At 40.8% G+C, this 15,613-nt stretch overlaps 1 protein-coding gene across 3 annotated transcripts in view; it reads right to left on the bottom strand.

The window, feature by feature from the left end:
• Positions 1–15,613, bottom strand: part of LOC149201967 (metal tolerance protein 2-like) — a 479,526-nt gene that overhangs the window by 403,419 nt on the left and 60,494 nt on the right. For 2 of the 3 annotated variants that reach the window (XM_089403043.1, XM_089403042.1), the window contains exon 3: positions 11,260–11,357. The exons of the other annotated variant lie outside the window; for it this stretch is intronic. In XM_089403043.1, coding sequence (XP_089259169.1) covers positions 11,260–11,357 — 98 coding nt within the window. The remainder of the gene's footprint in view (positions 1–11,259; positions 11,358–15,613) is intronic. 3 annotated transcript variants of the gene reach the window in all.

Below are 15,613 nucleotides of genomic sequence, written 5' to 3'. Positions count from 1 at the left end.
GACATGTGAGAAAAATATGTTTTTAGGTGATCATATATTGAGGATCAGTGCCTAATCCTTTGGGAGAAATGAAGTCAATATGATTCTAAAGTTTAGGATGATTTCACTTCATCAAAGAGGCCTTTAGAACAATTTCGCATGACAAATAGGGCATGAGGAAAACTGCTTCAAGGTCTTTATACTTCAACATACAATATGTGATGACCTGTCAAGGTAAATTTCAATGAAATATCTCTAAGAACATTCAATTATTCAAGCATGGCCCATAACACGATGCAACACTAATAAAAGACAAATGTATACCCTTTCATCCAAGAAAAGCAGCGAAATTTCGGCCTAGTATAGCAAAAATCCCAGCATCATTTATATGACATTCAAAAGAATGACAAAATAGCATTAAAAGAGAACTTAAATGTGAGAAAAAGTATATCCAATCATCATCATATGCCAATATAGAAGCTCCAAGACAAAAATGAAGATACCCAAACATCAAAATTCATCCATCCATCCAATTTCGTCCTCCAAAAATAATAGCGAAAATCTCATAAGAGAGAATGATCAATCCAAGAGATGATGAGAGAAATGAATCAACTCTCATCTATTTATACACTTCCCAATGAATTTGATTTAGCTAATTAGACCTAATTTATCCCCTAAAATCAAATAATGTGCAAAATAACAAAACTTTTGGTGACAAGCCCACCAAATAGCTCAATAATGTAAAGATAAGCCTTACAAGAGGGTCGAAAGATCAACAAAGTGAATCGTTGGGCCTTTCAGGAGGCCTGATGAAGTTCAAGGGGTGCCATAATGAAGAAAAGGACTCTAAACATAGTGGACAAGGAGTTGGCCCCTTGTTATCCAATCAAGAACCTGTGGTGCTCCCAAGTGGGTGTGGGGGCACAAGGACAACCTCATGGGTCTCCACATGAATCAAATATGTCTGTAGACCATCTGTAAGGACTGGAGTGATGACATAAATCGTCCATCTGTAGTGGGGGCATCCTAGAGCATCTGCCAAGTGTATGTTGCATCCGTGGAGTCGGGTGGGCATGGTGGACCAGGTGCGTCATCCTCATCCAAAAGGTGGAACACAAGTGATCAATGAACATTGTTGGGGATCCATGAAATGATGTCTTCTATGGTGGAGAACCATGGCTCTCAACGCTCACCCTACAAGTGTCAATGTGGCCCTATGGAGGACCAGGACCCCATATAGGGAGACCAAGGCCTAAATGAAGACCCACCTGCAATCCTGCATAAGATCCAACGTGTCCCATTGCCCTCCAATACAACAAATCATTAGAATAATCAAGTAATAATGTTGAAAAATTATGGGATCAATGGGGCACTTCATTGTGGCATGACCTTCCATAGTGGGTACAAGTGTCTCCAAGCTCAAAAATGGGGTTAACCAAGGACCCTATTAGGTGGTTTCAACCTCTAAAGGGTATAACATGCCCATGGTACATCCCTTAAGAGGTAGGTGGCAAATGATGTAATGATAGAATGGAATGGGGATCAGGGGAATCATCTAGGCCACATGTCAAGGTCTATTGGGTACATATAACAAGGGAAGCCCACCCGTGAGTGTATGAGTGTAGGAGGGAGCAAACAGTGGTACATGAGTTACCTAGGCCTTTGTTTTTCCACCCTTCTTCATATGCCTTTTGCCTTTGATTGGTTTTCATTCTTCATAACTGGTCAGGGCTCCAGAGATGAGAGCATGATGTGTAGTATATAGCAGTGTATACCCCATTAAGGTGGGGAAGTTCATCGCCCACCAGGAGCTGGGACAATCATGGGTTCCTTAATGATGAAAGGGGCTCATCTAGGGCCCATAGGAACCAGGGTGATTGCCATGGATAAGGGGTAGAATTCATGTTTGGCTTTTTCCCACTTGCCAAATTCGTGTGTCCTAGCCATCTTTTGCATTTTGTGGTACATTTCCTATTGAGAGTGGCCAAATTATGCTTTTTATTTTCTTTTTAATTCCATCAACCTTCGGGGCATCGTTTCAAGCCCGGCCCAAGGTGTGGACAAGGGGAGGGGGAGGCTAACCCTATGTGGACCCAGTGGACACATGTGGACCCGAACAAAAAAAGAGATGAATGGGGCTCCAATGAGTGGAAAAGGAGTAATGTAGGTGGCGTCGGGAATCGAGACCACGCAACCAAAATTGGGATTTCCCACGTAGTTCCAACCCTCAAGCTAATGGCCAATAAAGGGAATCCCATGGGACTAGGATACAAGGGTAACCACGAAATCATGCAATGGAGACAAGAATACAAACCTAACACACTCTTTCCATCAAATCCCCCACCAATTCATGCCCAAAAGTGCCCATGACAAGTAAAGAAAACTACTCAACTATACCAATTAAAAGTCATACCTTTGGGATCGAAAGGCCCACCACCTTCAAACATGCATTCATAATAGATGGGCGAGGGACCACATGGCTAGCTCAAGTAGCAGAGAAAGTGGCACATCGAGTTGTCTGGGATCTGCAAGGGGCTGTTAGCTACCGAATGAGGACCATCTAGGAGAAAACTTTTCTCCTGGATATATTACCCACAGGTGGTGGGTAACATCTGGCTCCAACTGGCACATGAGCTCTCGGAAAAAGTGGGCAAACAACTCGAAAGGTTGGTCATGAGAGCACCAGCAATCTCTTGGTTACAGTTGACCTATTACCTGCACATATCAAAGATCAAACACACAGGGAAACATGTATTTATGGTTCTTATGGTCACCCATGCTTAGTATTAGGCCGTAAAATCAACAGAAAAGTAAAGGCATGCAAATTTAATCTAAATGCAACTACTCTACCATGAGGAATATCATATGACATTAGTTCTAATGAGAAAATTTGCATGCAATGCATCCTACCCTAACATGCATATGACGAAGTTAATGTTAAGTGTAATCATAAAGCCAGTGCAACCAACACATCATCAAATCAATATAAATATGCCTACTTATATGATCACTCATGCAACAAATCCCAAAATGAATGCAACACCAATCACATGTAGGGTGATGCACGCGGGAGGTGGGAAAACATAGTCTTCATGCGAGGTAAGAAGAATCCCTAAGAGAAGGAACGTAAGTCAATCTAGAAGTGTGGGGCATTCCCTCTAAGTACACAATGGTGGAATGAATGATTATCCTTGAGAAATTCTTATCGCAATCATTGCTCATAACATTGTTCTTTATAGATGCCACAAGGTTGTGATGAGAAGGGACTGAAAGGTGAGGGAAAGGAGTGCAACAAATGGGTTGGTCACCTTGAGAAAGAGGAGGTCAAAGAATGATCAAAACCCTGAGGGTGTGTCCAAGGAGATAACATACAGGCAATGGGGGGCTCTTCCTTGACACTATATTCAAAAGGGGGAAGGGCTCACAGTTACTTGAGATCATATGGCAAGGGGTGAGGGAACCACTTGAAGAAGACTCAAGATGATGAACAAGAGAAAAAGGCAAAGGGGAGGGTGAAGTCTCAACGAGATCCTTTTCCTGAAAATCCAACTCTAGAGGCTCAAGTGACATGAATATACTCTCGAAAACATAAGGAAGGTAGGTATGAGCAAAGGCCTGATCATTGTTGGTATCGAAGATAGGGTTTTCCCAAAAAGGAGAATCAATCATCTCCAATCGCTCTCTTTTATGCAAGGGAAAATGGTAATTCTTCTTCCCAAGGGTATCGATGGATATGTCATCATAAACAATACCCGGGAGAAAAGGAGGACTACTTTCAACCTCATCCTCCTTGTCGGTGTCATAAATGGGAGCACAATCAAATTGAGGACCAACAATTTCCCATTTCTCCTTTTCAATATGGAAATAATTTCCAATGTCATTTTCCAAGGGGCCAATGGGATCACCTTCCTCAAGGTTCTCAAAAGGAGAATCCTCAGGAGTACTATCCTTGAGAAAGGTAAGGTTAGTCTCAACTTCACTTTCCATAGACTCGTTCTTTCCTACACAAATGTTGTTAGAATCATCTTTTTAATTGTGTGGATCCAAGGATGACTCGTCTTCTTGCTCATTACTTAGATTCTCAATGTCTTGATGATGCTCGATGAAGGCTTCCTCTTGGATGTTTAATGCAGGGTATACTTGAAAGTGTCTAAGAAAGCCATCAACGAACTCCTCAATAGATGAGATGCTCTCAAGTTCATGATCATGCAACCATGAGTTATGACCATCGAGAGATCCCATAAACAACAACATAAGGACATCCTAGTGAACCACATTCTCTTTTGAAGCATGTGCATTAAATCTTTCCATATGGTCAATTGCAGAGTGGATCACCATCAAACACGGGCACCCCACGTACCATCCTTCCTGTGACATGATTAAGGTTTTCCCATTTCTCCTTTTCAATATGGAAATAATTTCCAATGTCATTTTCCAAGGGGCCAATGAGATCACCTTCCTCAAGGTTCTCAAAAGGAGAATCATCAGGAGTAATACCCTTGAGAAAGGTAAGGTTAGTCTCAATTTCACTTTCCATAGACTCGTTCTTTCCTACACAAATGTTGTTAGAATCATCTTTTTAATTGTGTGGTTCCAAGGATGACTCGTCTTCTTACTCGTTACTTAGATTCTCAATGTCTTGATGATTCTTGATGAAGGCTTCCTCTTGGATGTTTAATGCAGGGTATACTTAAAAGTTTCTAGGAAAGCCATCAACGAACTCAATAGAAGAGATGCCCTCAAGTTCATGATCATGCAACCATGAGTTATGACCACCGAGAGATCCCATGAACAACAACATAAGGACATCCTAGTGAACCACATTCTCTTGTGAAGCATGTGCATTAAATCTTTCTATATGGTCAATTGCAGAGAGTGGATCACCATCAAACACAGGCACCCCACGTACCATCCTTCTTGTGACATGGTTAAGGTGGCCAGAGACGCTAGCGATGTCCAAAGTGGGAAAATCATCAAAGAAAGACAACCTATTTGAGGTATACATGTAAATTATGCAGAAGTCACCAAGGTGAATTTAAAGATGCCCAAAAAAATGTTTGATTCACCCTACAAGCATCGACCTTAAAGTTCATTGAAGAACTAGGGCTTCATTCTTCCAATGGAGTCGCCAATAATGATATGTCAATATGTCGTATGGGGAACAAAACACACGTATCGTGTCCCCGACAATGGCCCCAAAAATATTACCACTTAAACTAGTAGGGATCCTAAAAGGGGATCCTAAAGGGGCGACTGCTAGGTCAAGGGCAACAATGGAGCAATAGCCCATCGTCATCTCAGTTAAAGCTCCCTACTCTTTACCGACTTTCACCAATGGGAGGAGATCCGGTATGAAGGGAATCACCACCAAGAGATCCCATGAACAACAACATAAGGACATCCTGGTGAACACTCTTTACAGAATCATGAGTTATGAACCACATTCTCTTTTGAAGCATGTGCATTAAATCTTTCTATATGGTCAATTGCAGAGAGTGGATCACCATCAAACATGGGCACCCGACATACCATCCTTCCTGTGACATGATTAAGGTGGCCAGGGATGTTAGCGATGCCCAAAGTGGGAAAATCATCAAAGAAATACAACCTATTTGAGGTATACATGTAAATTATGTAGAAGTCACCAAGGTGAATTTAAAGATGCCCAAAAAAATGCTTGCTTCACCCTACAAGCATCGACCTTAAAGTTCAATGAAGAACTAGGGCTTTGTTCTTCCAATGGAGTCGCTAATAATGATATGTCAATATGTCATATGGGGAACAAAAAACACGTCTCGTGTCCCTAGCAACGACGCCAAAAATGTTACCGCTTAAATTAGCAGGGGTCCTAAAAGGGGATCCTAGAGGGGCAATTGCTAGGTCAAGGGCAACAATGGAGCAATAGCCCATTGTCACCTCAGTTAAAACTCCCTACTCTTTACGAACTTTCGCCAATGGGAGGAGACCCAGTATGAAGGGAATCACCTTGATGAATTGGTCAATAAAGGGAAAAGAGTGATTCCTAAAGAGGCCTATTCACCAGAGAGGCTCAATATATGGCTTGCTTTCCCAAGAGACGAGATGAAAGGCTCTCTAAGAAGGGCCAAGAAGGTCTTAGGGGCCAGGTTTAGGGAATGAGACTTCTTGAGGAGGGACCTAGTCCTAAAAACCCTTATGAAGACTTGGTTTCCAAATGGTCTTTGAAGAATTACCTTCCAAAAGTTATGGGACCACACAAGACCAAGTGGACCCCAAGTTACGTCAAGGGGATAGGATTGAGAAACCAATGATGTGTTTGACCTAATTAGAGAGGAGCAAGGGATCAAAAAAGAATTTTCAATGAAAGCTAATGCAATTATCCCAATGAGGTCACTGGCCAAGGGAAACCTAGGGCAAGAAATTATCCTCGATTCAGGGCTTGCAATATCTAGAGATCCCACTGTTGGATTTTCTGGCTTCTAGATCAAAGACATGTGCAGATGTGGACCAAAAATGGAAGTGTTTGGATGCCTAGATTGTGAGATAATTGATGCCCTAGGTGACCTATGTAGGATAGCCCTAGTGAGAAAGAGAAAGGTGAGAAAAATGTGTTTTTAGGTGATCACCTATGGAGGATTAGTGCCTAATCCTTTGGGAGAAATGGAGTCCAGATGACTCCAATGTTTGGGATGATTTCACTTCATCAAAGAGGCCTTTAGAACAATTTCGCATGACAATTAGGGCATGAAGAAAATTGCTTCAAGGTCTTTATACTTCAATGTCCAATATGTGATGACTTGTCAAGATAAATTTCAATGAAATATCTCTAGGAATATTCACTTATTCAAGCATGGCCCATAACATGATGCAACGCTAATAAAAGACAAATTGATACCCTTTCATCCAAGAAAAGCAGCCAAATTTCAGCCTAGTATAGCGAAAATCCTAGCATCATTTATGTGACATAGAAAAGAATGACAAAATAGCATTAAAAGAGCACTTACATGTGAGAACAAGTATATCCAATCATCATCATATGCCAATATAGAAGCTCCAAGACAAAAATGAAGATATCCAAACATCAAAATTCATCCATCCATCCAATTTCATCCTCCAAAGAGAATAGCGAAAATCTCTTAAGAGAGAATGATCAATCCAAGCGATGATGAGGAAAATGAATCACCTCTCATTTATTTATACACTTCCTAATGAATTTGATTTAGCTAGGCCTAAGTTAGCCCCTAAAATAAAATAATGTGCAAAATAACAAAACTTTTGGTGACAAGCCCACGAAATAGCTCAATAATGTAAAGATAAGCCTCTCAAGAGGGTCGAATGATCAACAAAGTGAATCGTTGGGCTTGTGACGAGACCTAATGAAGTCCAAGGGGTGCCATGATGAAGAAAAGAACTCGAAACAAAGTGGACAATCGATTGGCCCCTTGTTATCCAATCAGAACTTGTGATGCTCCCAAGTGGATGTGGGGGCACAAGGACAACCTCATGGGTCTCCACATGGATCAAATATGCCTGTAGACCATCTGTAAGGGTTGGAGTGATGATATAAACCATCCATCTATACTGGGGGGATCCTTGAGCAACACTACTCTCAACACTCACCCTACAAGTGTCAATGTGGCCCTGTGGAGGGCCAGGGCCCTATATAGGGAGACCAAGCCTTAAATGAAGACCCACCTGCAATCCTACATAAGATTCAATGTGTCCCCTTGCCCTCCAATACAACAAATCATTAGAATAATCAAGTAATAATGCTGACAAGTTATGGAATCAATGGGGTACTTCATGGTGGCATGCCCTTCCATAGTGGGCCTTAGCAGGTACAAGTGTCTCCAAGCTCAAAAATGGGGTTAGCCTATTGATTTGGGGTAGCATCGGATGTGCTATAGCCATGAAAATTAGTGGAGAGGCTAAACCACATGAGATCTCCAAAACCCAGAAATGGTTTGGACAGATTGTACCCGGTTTGGGAGATATTAAAATAATTAATATTTTTAATGGAGTTCCTAAGTCTAAACTTAGGAAAAAAATAAAATATTAATGGGTATTAATGGTTATTAATACAAAACTGGGTTAGAAGGTTCCAAGAGTCATGGATCAAGCCAAATCTAATCTTAATTCTTGATTAGAGATATAATCTCGGTCGTTGAAGGACCAACGAGAAAAGTATAAGAAGAGGCTTGAGGGTCAATTGGAGAACACACACAGAGTGATCAATCATTCATTTTGCTAGAGCGGGGTTGCTAAGCAAAAGTGAATCAGTGATTAGCAGCGAGGGACAGTGAATACATTGCAGAGAGGTAGAGTTAGTACCAGAGATATAGCGCAGAGCCTGGAGAGGTTGACGCAGAGGCAGTTGGGTGCTATGCATAGGCAGCTGGGAGTTGCACAGAGCCAGAAGAGGCTAGTGTGGGTGACGCAAAGGGTCTAAGGGCTAACACAGAAGCTTCAGTAGTTGCGCAGAGGTTAGCAGAGCTGACACTGGGCCAAGAGGCAGCGCTGGGAGGATTTTCGTGGGGCAGACTGGGTGCTGGTGAGCATTATAGGGTGACGCAGTCCCTATTAGAGTGATGCAGAGCAGTGGAAGTTGCAATTGTTGCTGTGGGATTGTTCATTCAGTGATAAATTAGTTGGAATATCTGTCTCCAAGGAGAGGTACTACTGCCGAGGGCATTCTCTAGTGGGTGAGCCATTTCTGGCACCCTGGTTGTATTCTGAAAACTGCATAATAATAAAACCCTCTGAATAGCTGCACCAGTTTTCCCGCAGTGGGTTTTTCTGGGGACATTGGTCCAAAAATAGCGGTGTCACTTGTGTGCTTGTTTTCTTTCAGTTGATGATCTGTAGATGTTGATAATGTACTTGTGTTTATTTTCAGTATTTACATGGTAAATAACTTGTTAAGTAGTTAAACAAGTAGGAAGAAATAAACCAGATAGTACAGGAAGAATTTCTAATGGGTTAAACTTAGAAATTCCAACATAACCAAGGACCCTAATAGGTGGTTTCAACCTCTAAAGGGGATAACATGTCCATGGTACACCCCTTAAGAGGTAGGTGGCAAATGATATAATAGTGGAATGGGGTGGGGATCAGAGGAATCATCTAGACCAAGTGTCAAGGTCTATTGAGTAGCTATAACAAGGGAAGCCCACACCTGGGTGTATAAGTACATGAGTTATCCCGACCTTTACTTTTCCACCTTTCTTCATATGCCTTTTTCCTTTGATTGATTTTTCTTCTTCATAACTGCTCGGGGCTCCAAAGATGAGAGCATGATGTGTAGTGGAGCAGTTCATCACCCACCGGGGGTTGGGACAATCATGGGTTCGTTAATGGTGGAGGGAGCTCATCTAGGGCCCATAGGAACCATGGCGATGGCCATGGATAAGGGGTAGAGCTCATGTTTGGCTTTTTCCCACGTGCAAAATTCGTGTTTCCCGGCCATCTTTTGTAATTTGGGTACATTTCCTGTTGAGAGTGGCCAAATTATGCTTTTTACTTTCTTTTTAGCTGCATCAACCTCTGAAACATTGTTTCAGGCCCGACCCAAGGTGTGGACAAGGGGAATGGGACGCTAACCCTATGTGGACCTAGTGGACACATGTGGACCTGAACGGGAAAAGAGATGAATGGGGCTCCAATAAGTGGAAAGGGATTAATGTAGGTGGTGTCAGGAAGTGGGACCACACAACCAAAATCAGGGTTTCCAACGTAGTGCCAACCCTCAAACTAATGGCCTGTAAAGGAGATCCCATGGGACTAGGATATAAGGGTAACCACGAAATCGGGCAATGGAGACAAGAATACAAACCTAACCCACTCTTTCCGCCAAATCCCCCCACATATTCATACCTAAAAGTGCCCATGACAAGTAAGGAAAACTACTCAACTCTACAATTAAAAGTCATACCTTTGGGGTCATAAGGCCACCTTCAAACATGCATTCATAACAGATGGGCGAGAGACGACATGGTTGGCTCAAGTGGCGGAGAAAATGGCACATTGAGCTATCTGGGGGCTGCAAGGGGTTGTTGGCTGTCGGCTGAGGACCATCTAGGAGAAAAACTTTATCCTATATATACCACCGACAGGTGGTGGGTAATAGGGTCATCAAGCCATCACACTTTTTGGATTGCACACATAGCCGCAGTCGTATGAAATTGTACAGGGACATACGGTACTGCAGATCATCTTAGTGGTGCATGGGAAGTGACGCAGGTGGGCGCGGATTGTTGGGACAGCATTTGAACTCAAGTGCACATAAAGTGACACCAAGAACAAGTGTTGAGCAGAATGGAGTCAAGGAAATGTATGAAGGACTATAACAACAGTGATTGGTGAAGGTCATCCTTAAAAATGAGAAAGAGAGACCCTACCAATATATTTCGGGAGAGTTTCAAAGGACCGAAAGACAGAACTATGAGAAAATGAAGAGAGGAGAACAAATGAAATGCGACTGAAGGCGAGCAACCCCAACACTTTGTAGGAACCATAAGAAAGCAGGCCCAATTTATCAGACTCCAGTTTAGTGGTAAGTTGGACCATTTTCGTGTAAATCAGCTTGGCTCTATTGCCAGTAGGCATGCTCCTAAATCAGTTGATGCTGGGTACAAGTCCTGAGTGATATTGACGAAATCAATTGCCCCACGGTCATGCACTTTGGACAACTATGAGAAAGCAGGCGTATATACTTGTACTACCCACTATTACATTACATAAATCTTATAAACTAAATGATAAATAAACCCGAATCAGGTACTAAATAAAGACTAGATGGCATTATGGTTGGGTTCTAGTTCTCTCTTTGTGTTATCGTTAGATGAAGGCTTCTATTGTTGCACAGTTAATATGCCATAATAGATCATGCCTGCATTTTCTTGTTACTATGTTAGCAGATATGTTTGTTTGTTCAAGATGTTAAATTTACACTGTAGATAGATTCAAATGCCAAGAAATGCAATGATTAGGTACCACTTCTGAAATTTTAAGATGCATAGCTTACATACAAAGTGGAAGATCTTGAAAAATAATATCTTCTACAAAAATAATACCAAGCATCCACTTCTAAAGCATTAGCCTCTGCCCTCTACACAATTTTGACTCTGACATATGCACACTGACCACTTTAAAGTCAAAGTGACCCATAAACTCACAAATTATTCTCTAGACACAGAACTTAATGTTTCAGTTTCAAATAAACACATTAAATATCTCTACACACAATGATGATATTAGGAGTATTCCAAGCACAAATTTCTGCAGTAGCCAACAACCACTTGCCTGGAAGACGTCAAGAGCATGCCACGCAATACCGCCACCAGTTCCTAAAAGCATTAATGAAATTCCAAGAGCTCCTAATGTCTCAATCTTTCCATGTCCTGAGTCAATAAAATGCATCAGTTCATCTATAATACATCATATAAACTACTACTTAATTAAGGATAGTGACCATACCACACAGCCTTGTAAATCAAACTTAGAATAGATTAATTTCAACTTTGCCTGGGGTTCTTTTGATTATTTCCGTTAAGGTTAAACTCCAAAAAAAAAAGACGAGAACCAGATTTTGGCAGTTTCCTAAAATCGATTGTGACCTATTTTAAGAAAAACTCCAATCTATATCATATGCTGCAAAACTGCAACCATATTTTAATTTAATCTAGCCTCATGTATCATGCAGTGTAAATGGCCTTAAATCAGCTAATTGGGGAATAAAATTACGCATTTAACTATTGCACAAGTGACTATATCCATGAGCTTGCAAAACAATCAATGTTCAAAAGAGCCAAGCAATGAAATCACTGACTTAGCCAATGCATTGCGTACATTTTCCATCTATGCAATACTTTTATAATTACTACAATTTTTATTTTAGAGACTAGATTTATCCCTAAATTGCGGTATTTAACAATGAATCTATTTGAAGTTAAAGCCCTGTGCAGGAACTTCTTAGACTTTTAGCTGAAATTTAAGCCACCAGTAGTGTTTATTGTATTCTTCACCATTTCTCTTGGATTGCCTTGTTGAATAGGGTTGTTCAGAAGTGAAATACATATGTTGTTACTATTGCTTTATCATTTTCATAACAGCCCTAGAGTGAAAATTCATAGCATTAAGATCAGGAAAACCCCTAGGAAAGAAGTGAAAATTTCTGAAATTACATTAAAGCGTGAGTCCCAAAAATTTCTTCAGTTTATGAACAGTAGTAGGGTTGCAGATGAGAAAGAACTCTAAATGGACCTCATCAAGTACAATACTCTCTATCATTGCACACATCACTGATTTATCTAACCATGTTGTTTCATCACACTTTCCCAAGTGTTGATCCCTCCACATAATCCACTTAATTTTTAAATCAGGTGACACCCTATATCGCAACAACTATAATACCACCATGATCAAGCACAACTTCACCACAGTGCTTCACTTGTGGCTTTAAAATGAGCTTGATCAAAGACTTTTGAGGACCAGATGATATGCAAGTTTTCAGCCAGTGTACCGAGCCAATAATCACATGTTTACACACGAGGACAATATTGAGGACACAAGACATCATTCTTGAAAACCTTCTACTATTTTGTGGACTTTCATAGGACATTTGAATTTTGACTCAATCCTGATAGAGTCATTATTTCAAGCACTATCGGACATTGCCATCTCTAAGACCCTTTTGACAACAATCACGAGACTTTATTAGTTGGTTCTTCGTCATATCTACAAAGCACATGGCCTGTCAAATTCCATCAAGAGCACTATTACGATCAAACAAGGATGCCCTCTCTCCTTGGCATTGTTTGGAATTGTATTAATGAACTAGAGTCCTTTCTCAAGGAGCATATTTAGTACAGGGATGCTTGGCTTCATCATGTGTTGATTGTTAATTGAAGTTAGAGATGGAAGGGTTCTACTAAATTTAGAAGTGCACTAAATTTGGCAGAGGGACCCACAAGTGAAGCTAGGGCACAGTTTTATTTTTCTTAATTTTGACTTAGAAAAAATCTAATTTTCCTATAGTCAAAAATAGAATTGATCTCAGTTGTCCATCGAGTTTTAATCTCGGTGGTTCCTGGAAAATGGAAAGCCAAGTCGACTTTATAAGGATAAAAGAGCGCAGACTTAATATAATGATGCACTAGAGACTTGTGTGTTCAGCTTAGCAAAGAAGGGTTTCCAAATCAGTGTGCTAGGGAAGAAAGAGAGGCCAAATAGCCTCTACAAATTCTTCAGCCACAGCATACTTCGCTTCCATGTTTGTGTTAGCCTTGCGCAAGAGGGCCAAGTTGGATAAAAGTGCGCAGACAGGAGGCCAAGTTGGATAAGAGTGCGCAAATCAGTGTGTTGAGCACAATGTTTTAAAACTCCGACTCCGATTCGAAAACAGCCGAGGGTCGGCTCCGACTCCGACTCCGACTCGGTATCGACTCAACCGATTTGATTTCAATGACTTGGTCATTGTAAAAAATACATTAAATATTTATTTTTTTATAAAAAAACATAATTTTAAAGATTTTCATTCATGTTTCCAAACACAAAGCTTTAGAATATAGAGAGAAGACAACATATGATCAAAGTAGGCTCATGAATATATCCATTATATCAAAATGGCACCCAGTGCACTGTCCAATACATACATGAATGATGATATAGAGATCAAAACAAAAACACATAACCAAGGAGGCTAGAAATGGCCTCTACAACAAAAGTAAACTGTGAAACATCACTAGTCACCAGTACTACTGGCTACTGCTAGAGGAGCCAACATCATCTGGCTCAGACTCTGAATCAGAGTCAGATAGGGAAACCCATGGCTCCTCATCATCATCATCATCTCCAATTGCAATTGTAGAAGTGGTAGCACTAGCAGGCTGTGCAGCAACTGCACGCTGAGATAGACGAGATATGTGCTTTCATCGTGGTTGGGCAGAGGAAGCGTCTGCAATTGGAGGACTTCGGGCTGGGCCTGAGTCTGGTACAAGTGGATCTGCATTCAACTACACATTTTGTTCGAGTGATGCCTCCGTCTGTAAATCCAAATCAAGTTCGTCATCAGAATCAAACTCTGCTGGATGACTCTCCACTACCCAATTTGATGTTGGATCAATATCTTCCAACACAATGGGATTTGAATCAGGTCTTTTGTTCAGCAATTGGTTGTGTCTGAGCCAGAGGTTGTATTGGACATAGACTAGATCATTTAACCATTTTTTATCCAAACAGTTTCTCTTCTTCGTGTGAATCCTCTCAAAGACAAACCAATTGCGCTCACACCCAGTAGCACTGCAAGTTTGACTCAAAATACGAATTGCAAACTTCTGCAATTGAGGACAATGGCTACCAAAAGCCTCCCACCATTATGTTGCAAAAAACATAGTAGTGTAATGAGTTAGCTCAACAAATTATATCAAACTTTCAAATTATAAACAATTTAACAAAATAAGAGTTTGAAAATTGAATTTTTTGTTTACTTGGCTCATCTGCTTCCCTTGCAATCTTTGTTAGGTTCTTGCCAAAGGTACATGTGGCCTTGCTGAAAGTTGTGACTTGTCAGTGTATCTCCAGCTGATCACTCTCTAATGGGATCATGCAATCAATGCAGTCAATCAATCCATCTCTAACCTTCCCACCCAAACCTCCTGCCTCTAGAGCTTTATAATGATATCGTGGGTTCAAAAAATATCTAGCTGCATGTATAGGGCGATGGTGTTCCAGCTTTCATCAATGATTTGCCAAATGGGCCCATACTTAGCCACTCTATCCTTGTATGCCCTCTTTATTTGCTCCTTTGCTTGATCCATAGCTGCATAAATGAAGCCCATAGCCAAGCTTTCCCCATCCACCAACCGTAACACCTTAACCAGTGGCTCAGCAACCTTCACAATCTTCGCTGCCTTTTTCCAAAATATTTCTTCATTAACTTTCTTTTTCAAAATCTCTGTCTTCCTATTTGTTAGACCGTTGGCTCTTATTCAATCATCACTGGAATACATCTTTTGCAAGTTTCTATGTTGGGAAAGCATAGATTGCAATGTCAAAAAAAAATTGCAAATCTAGTGATGGCAGGCCGAATAATATCTTTGCCCCCTGTGTTTCTCCTCATCAGGCTCAAAATCCATGAATGATTGTAGATAAATTTTGTTATGCTTTTGGCATGATCTAAAGTGTTCTTGACCCAATCTAATTTGCCAATATCCTCAAGCATGAGGTCTATGCAATGTGCAACACATGGGGTCCAAAAGATGGTTTTGTGTTTTTTCTCTAACAGTTTACTAGCAAGAACATAGTTAGAGGCATTATCTATGATGACTAAACAACATTAGCCACCCCCACCTCCTCAACAACCTCATCAAATAGCTGAAACAACAATTGTCCATCTTTCACCATATCATATGCGTCAGCTGACTTTAGAAACATGGTTCCCAGTGGGAAAAAGATAAGAAAGTTTATGATGGTACGGTTCCTTTGATCATTGTATCCATCTGACATGATGGTACATCCTGTTTTTGCCCATGAGTTTTTGAAATCTTTCAAATACTCATTAATGGAGGAAATTTCTTTTTTCAAACGATGCCCCCTTAACTCATGCATAGTAGGGCATTTGAAGCCCTTTCTAGCAACAAATATGGCATCAAACATA

This window comes from Pinus tabuliformis, chromosome 2_1, assembly GCF_031772625.1.
Source record: "Pinus tabuliformis cultivar Carrire ecotype Pingquan chromosome 2_1, CPIR1, whole genome shotgun sequence".
Classification (NCBI taxonomy): Eukaryota; Viridiplantae; Streptophyta; class Pinopsida; order Pinales; family Pinaceae; genus Pinus; species Pinus tabuliformis.
The sequence above is the reverse complement of the archived record's forward strand: the minus strand, read 5'-3'. Positions and strand labels throughout refer to the sequence as shown.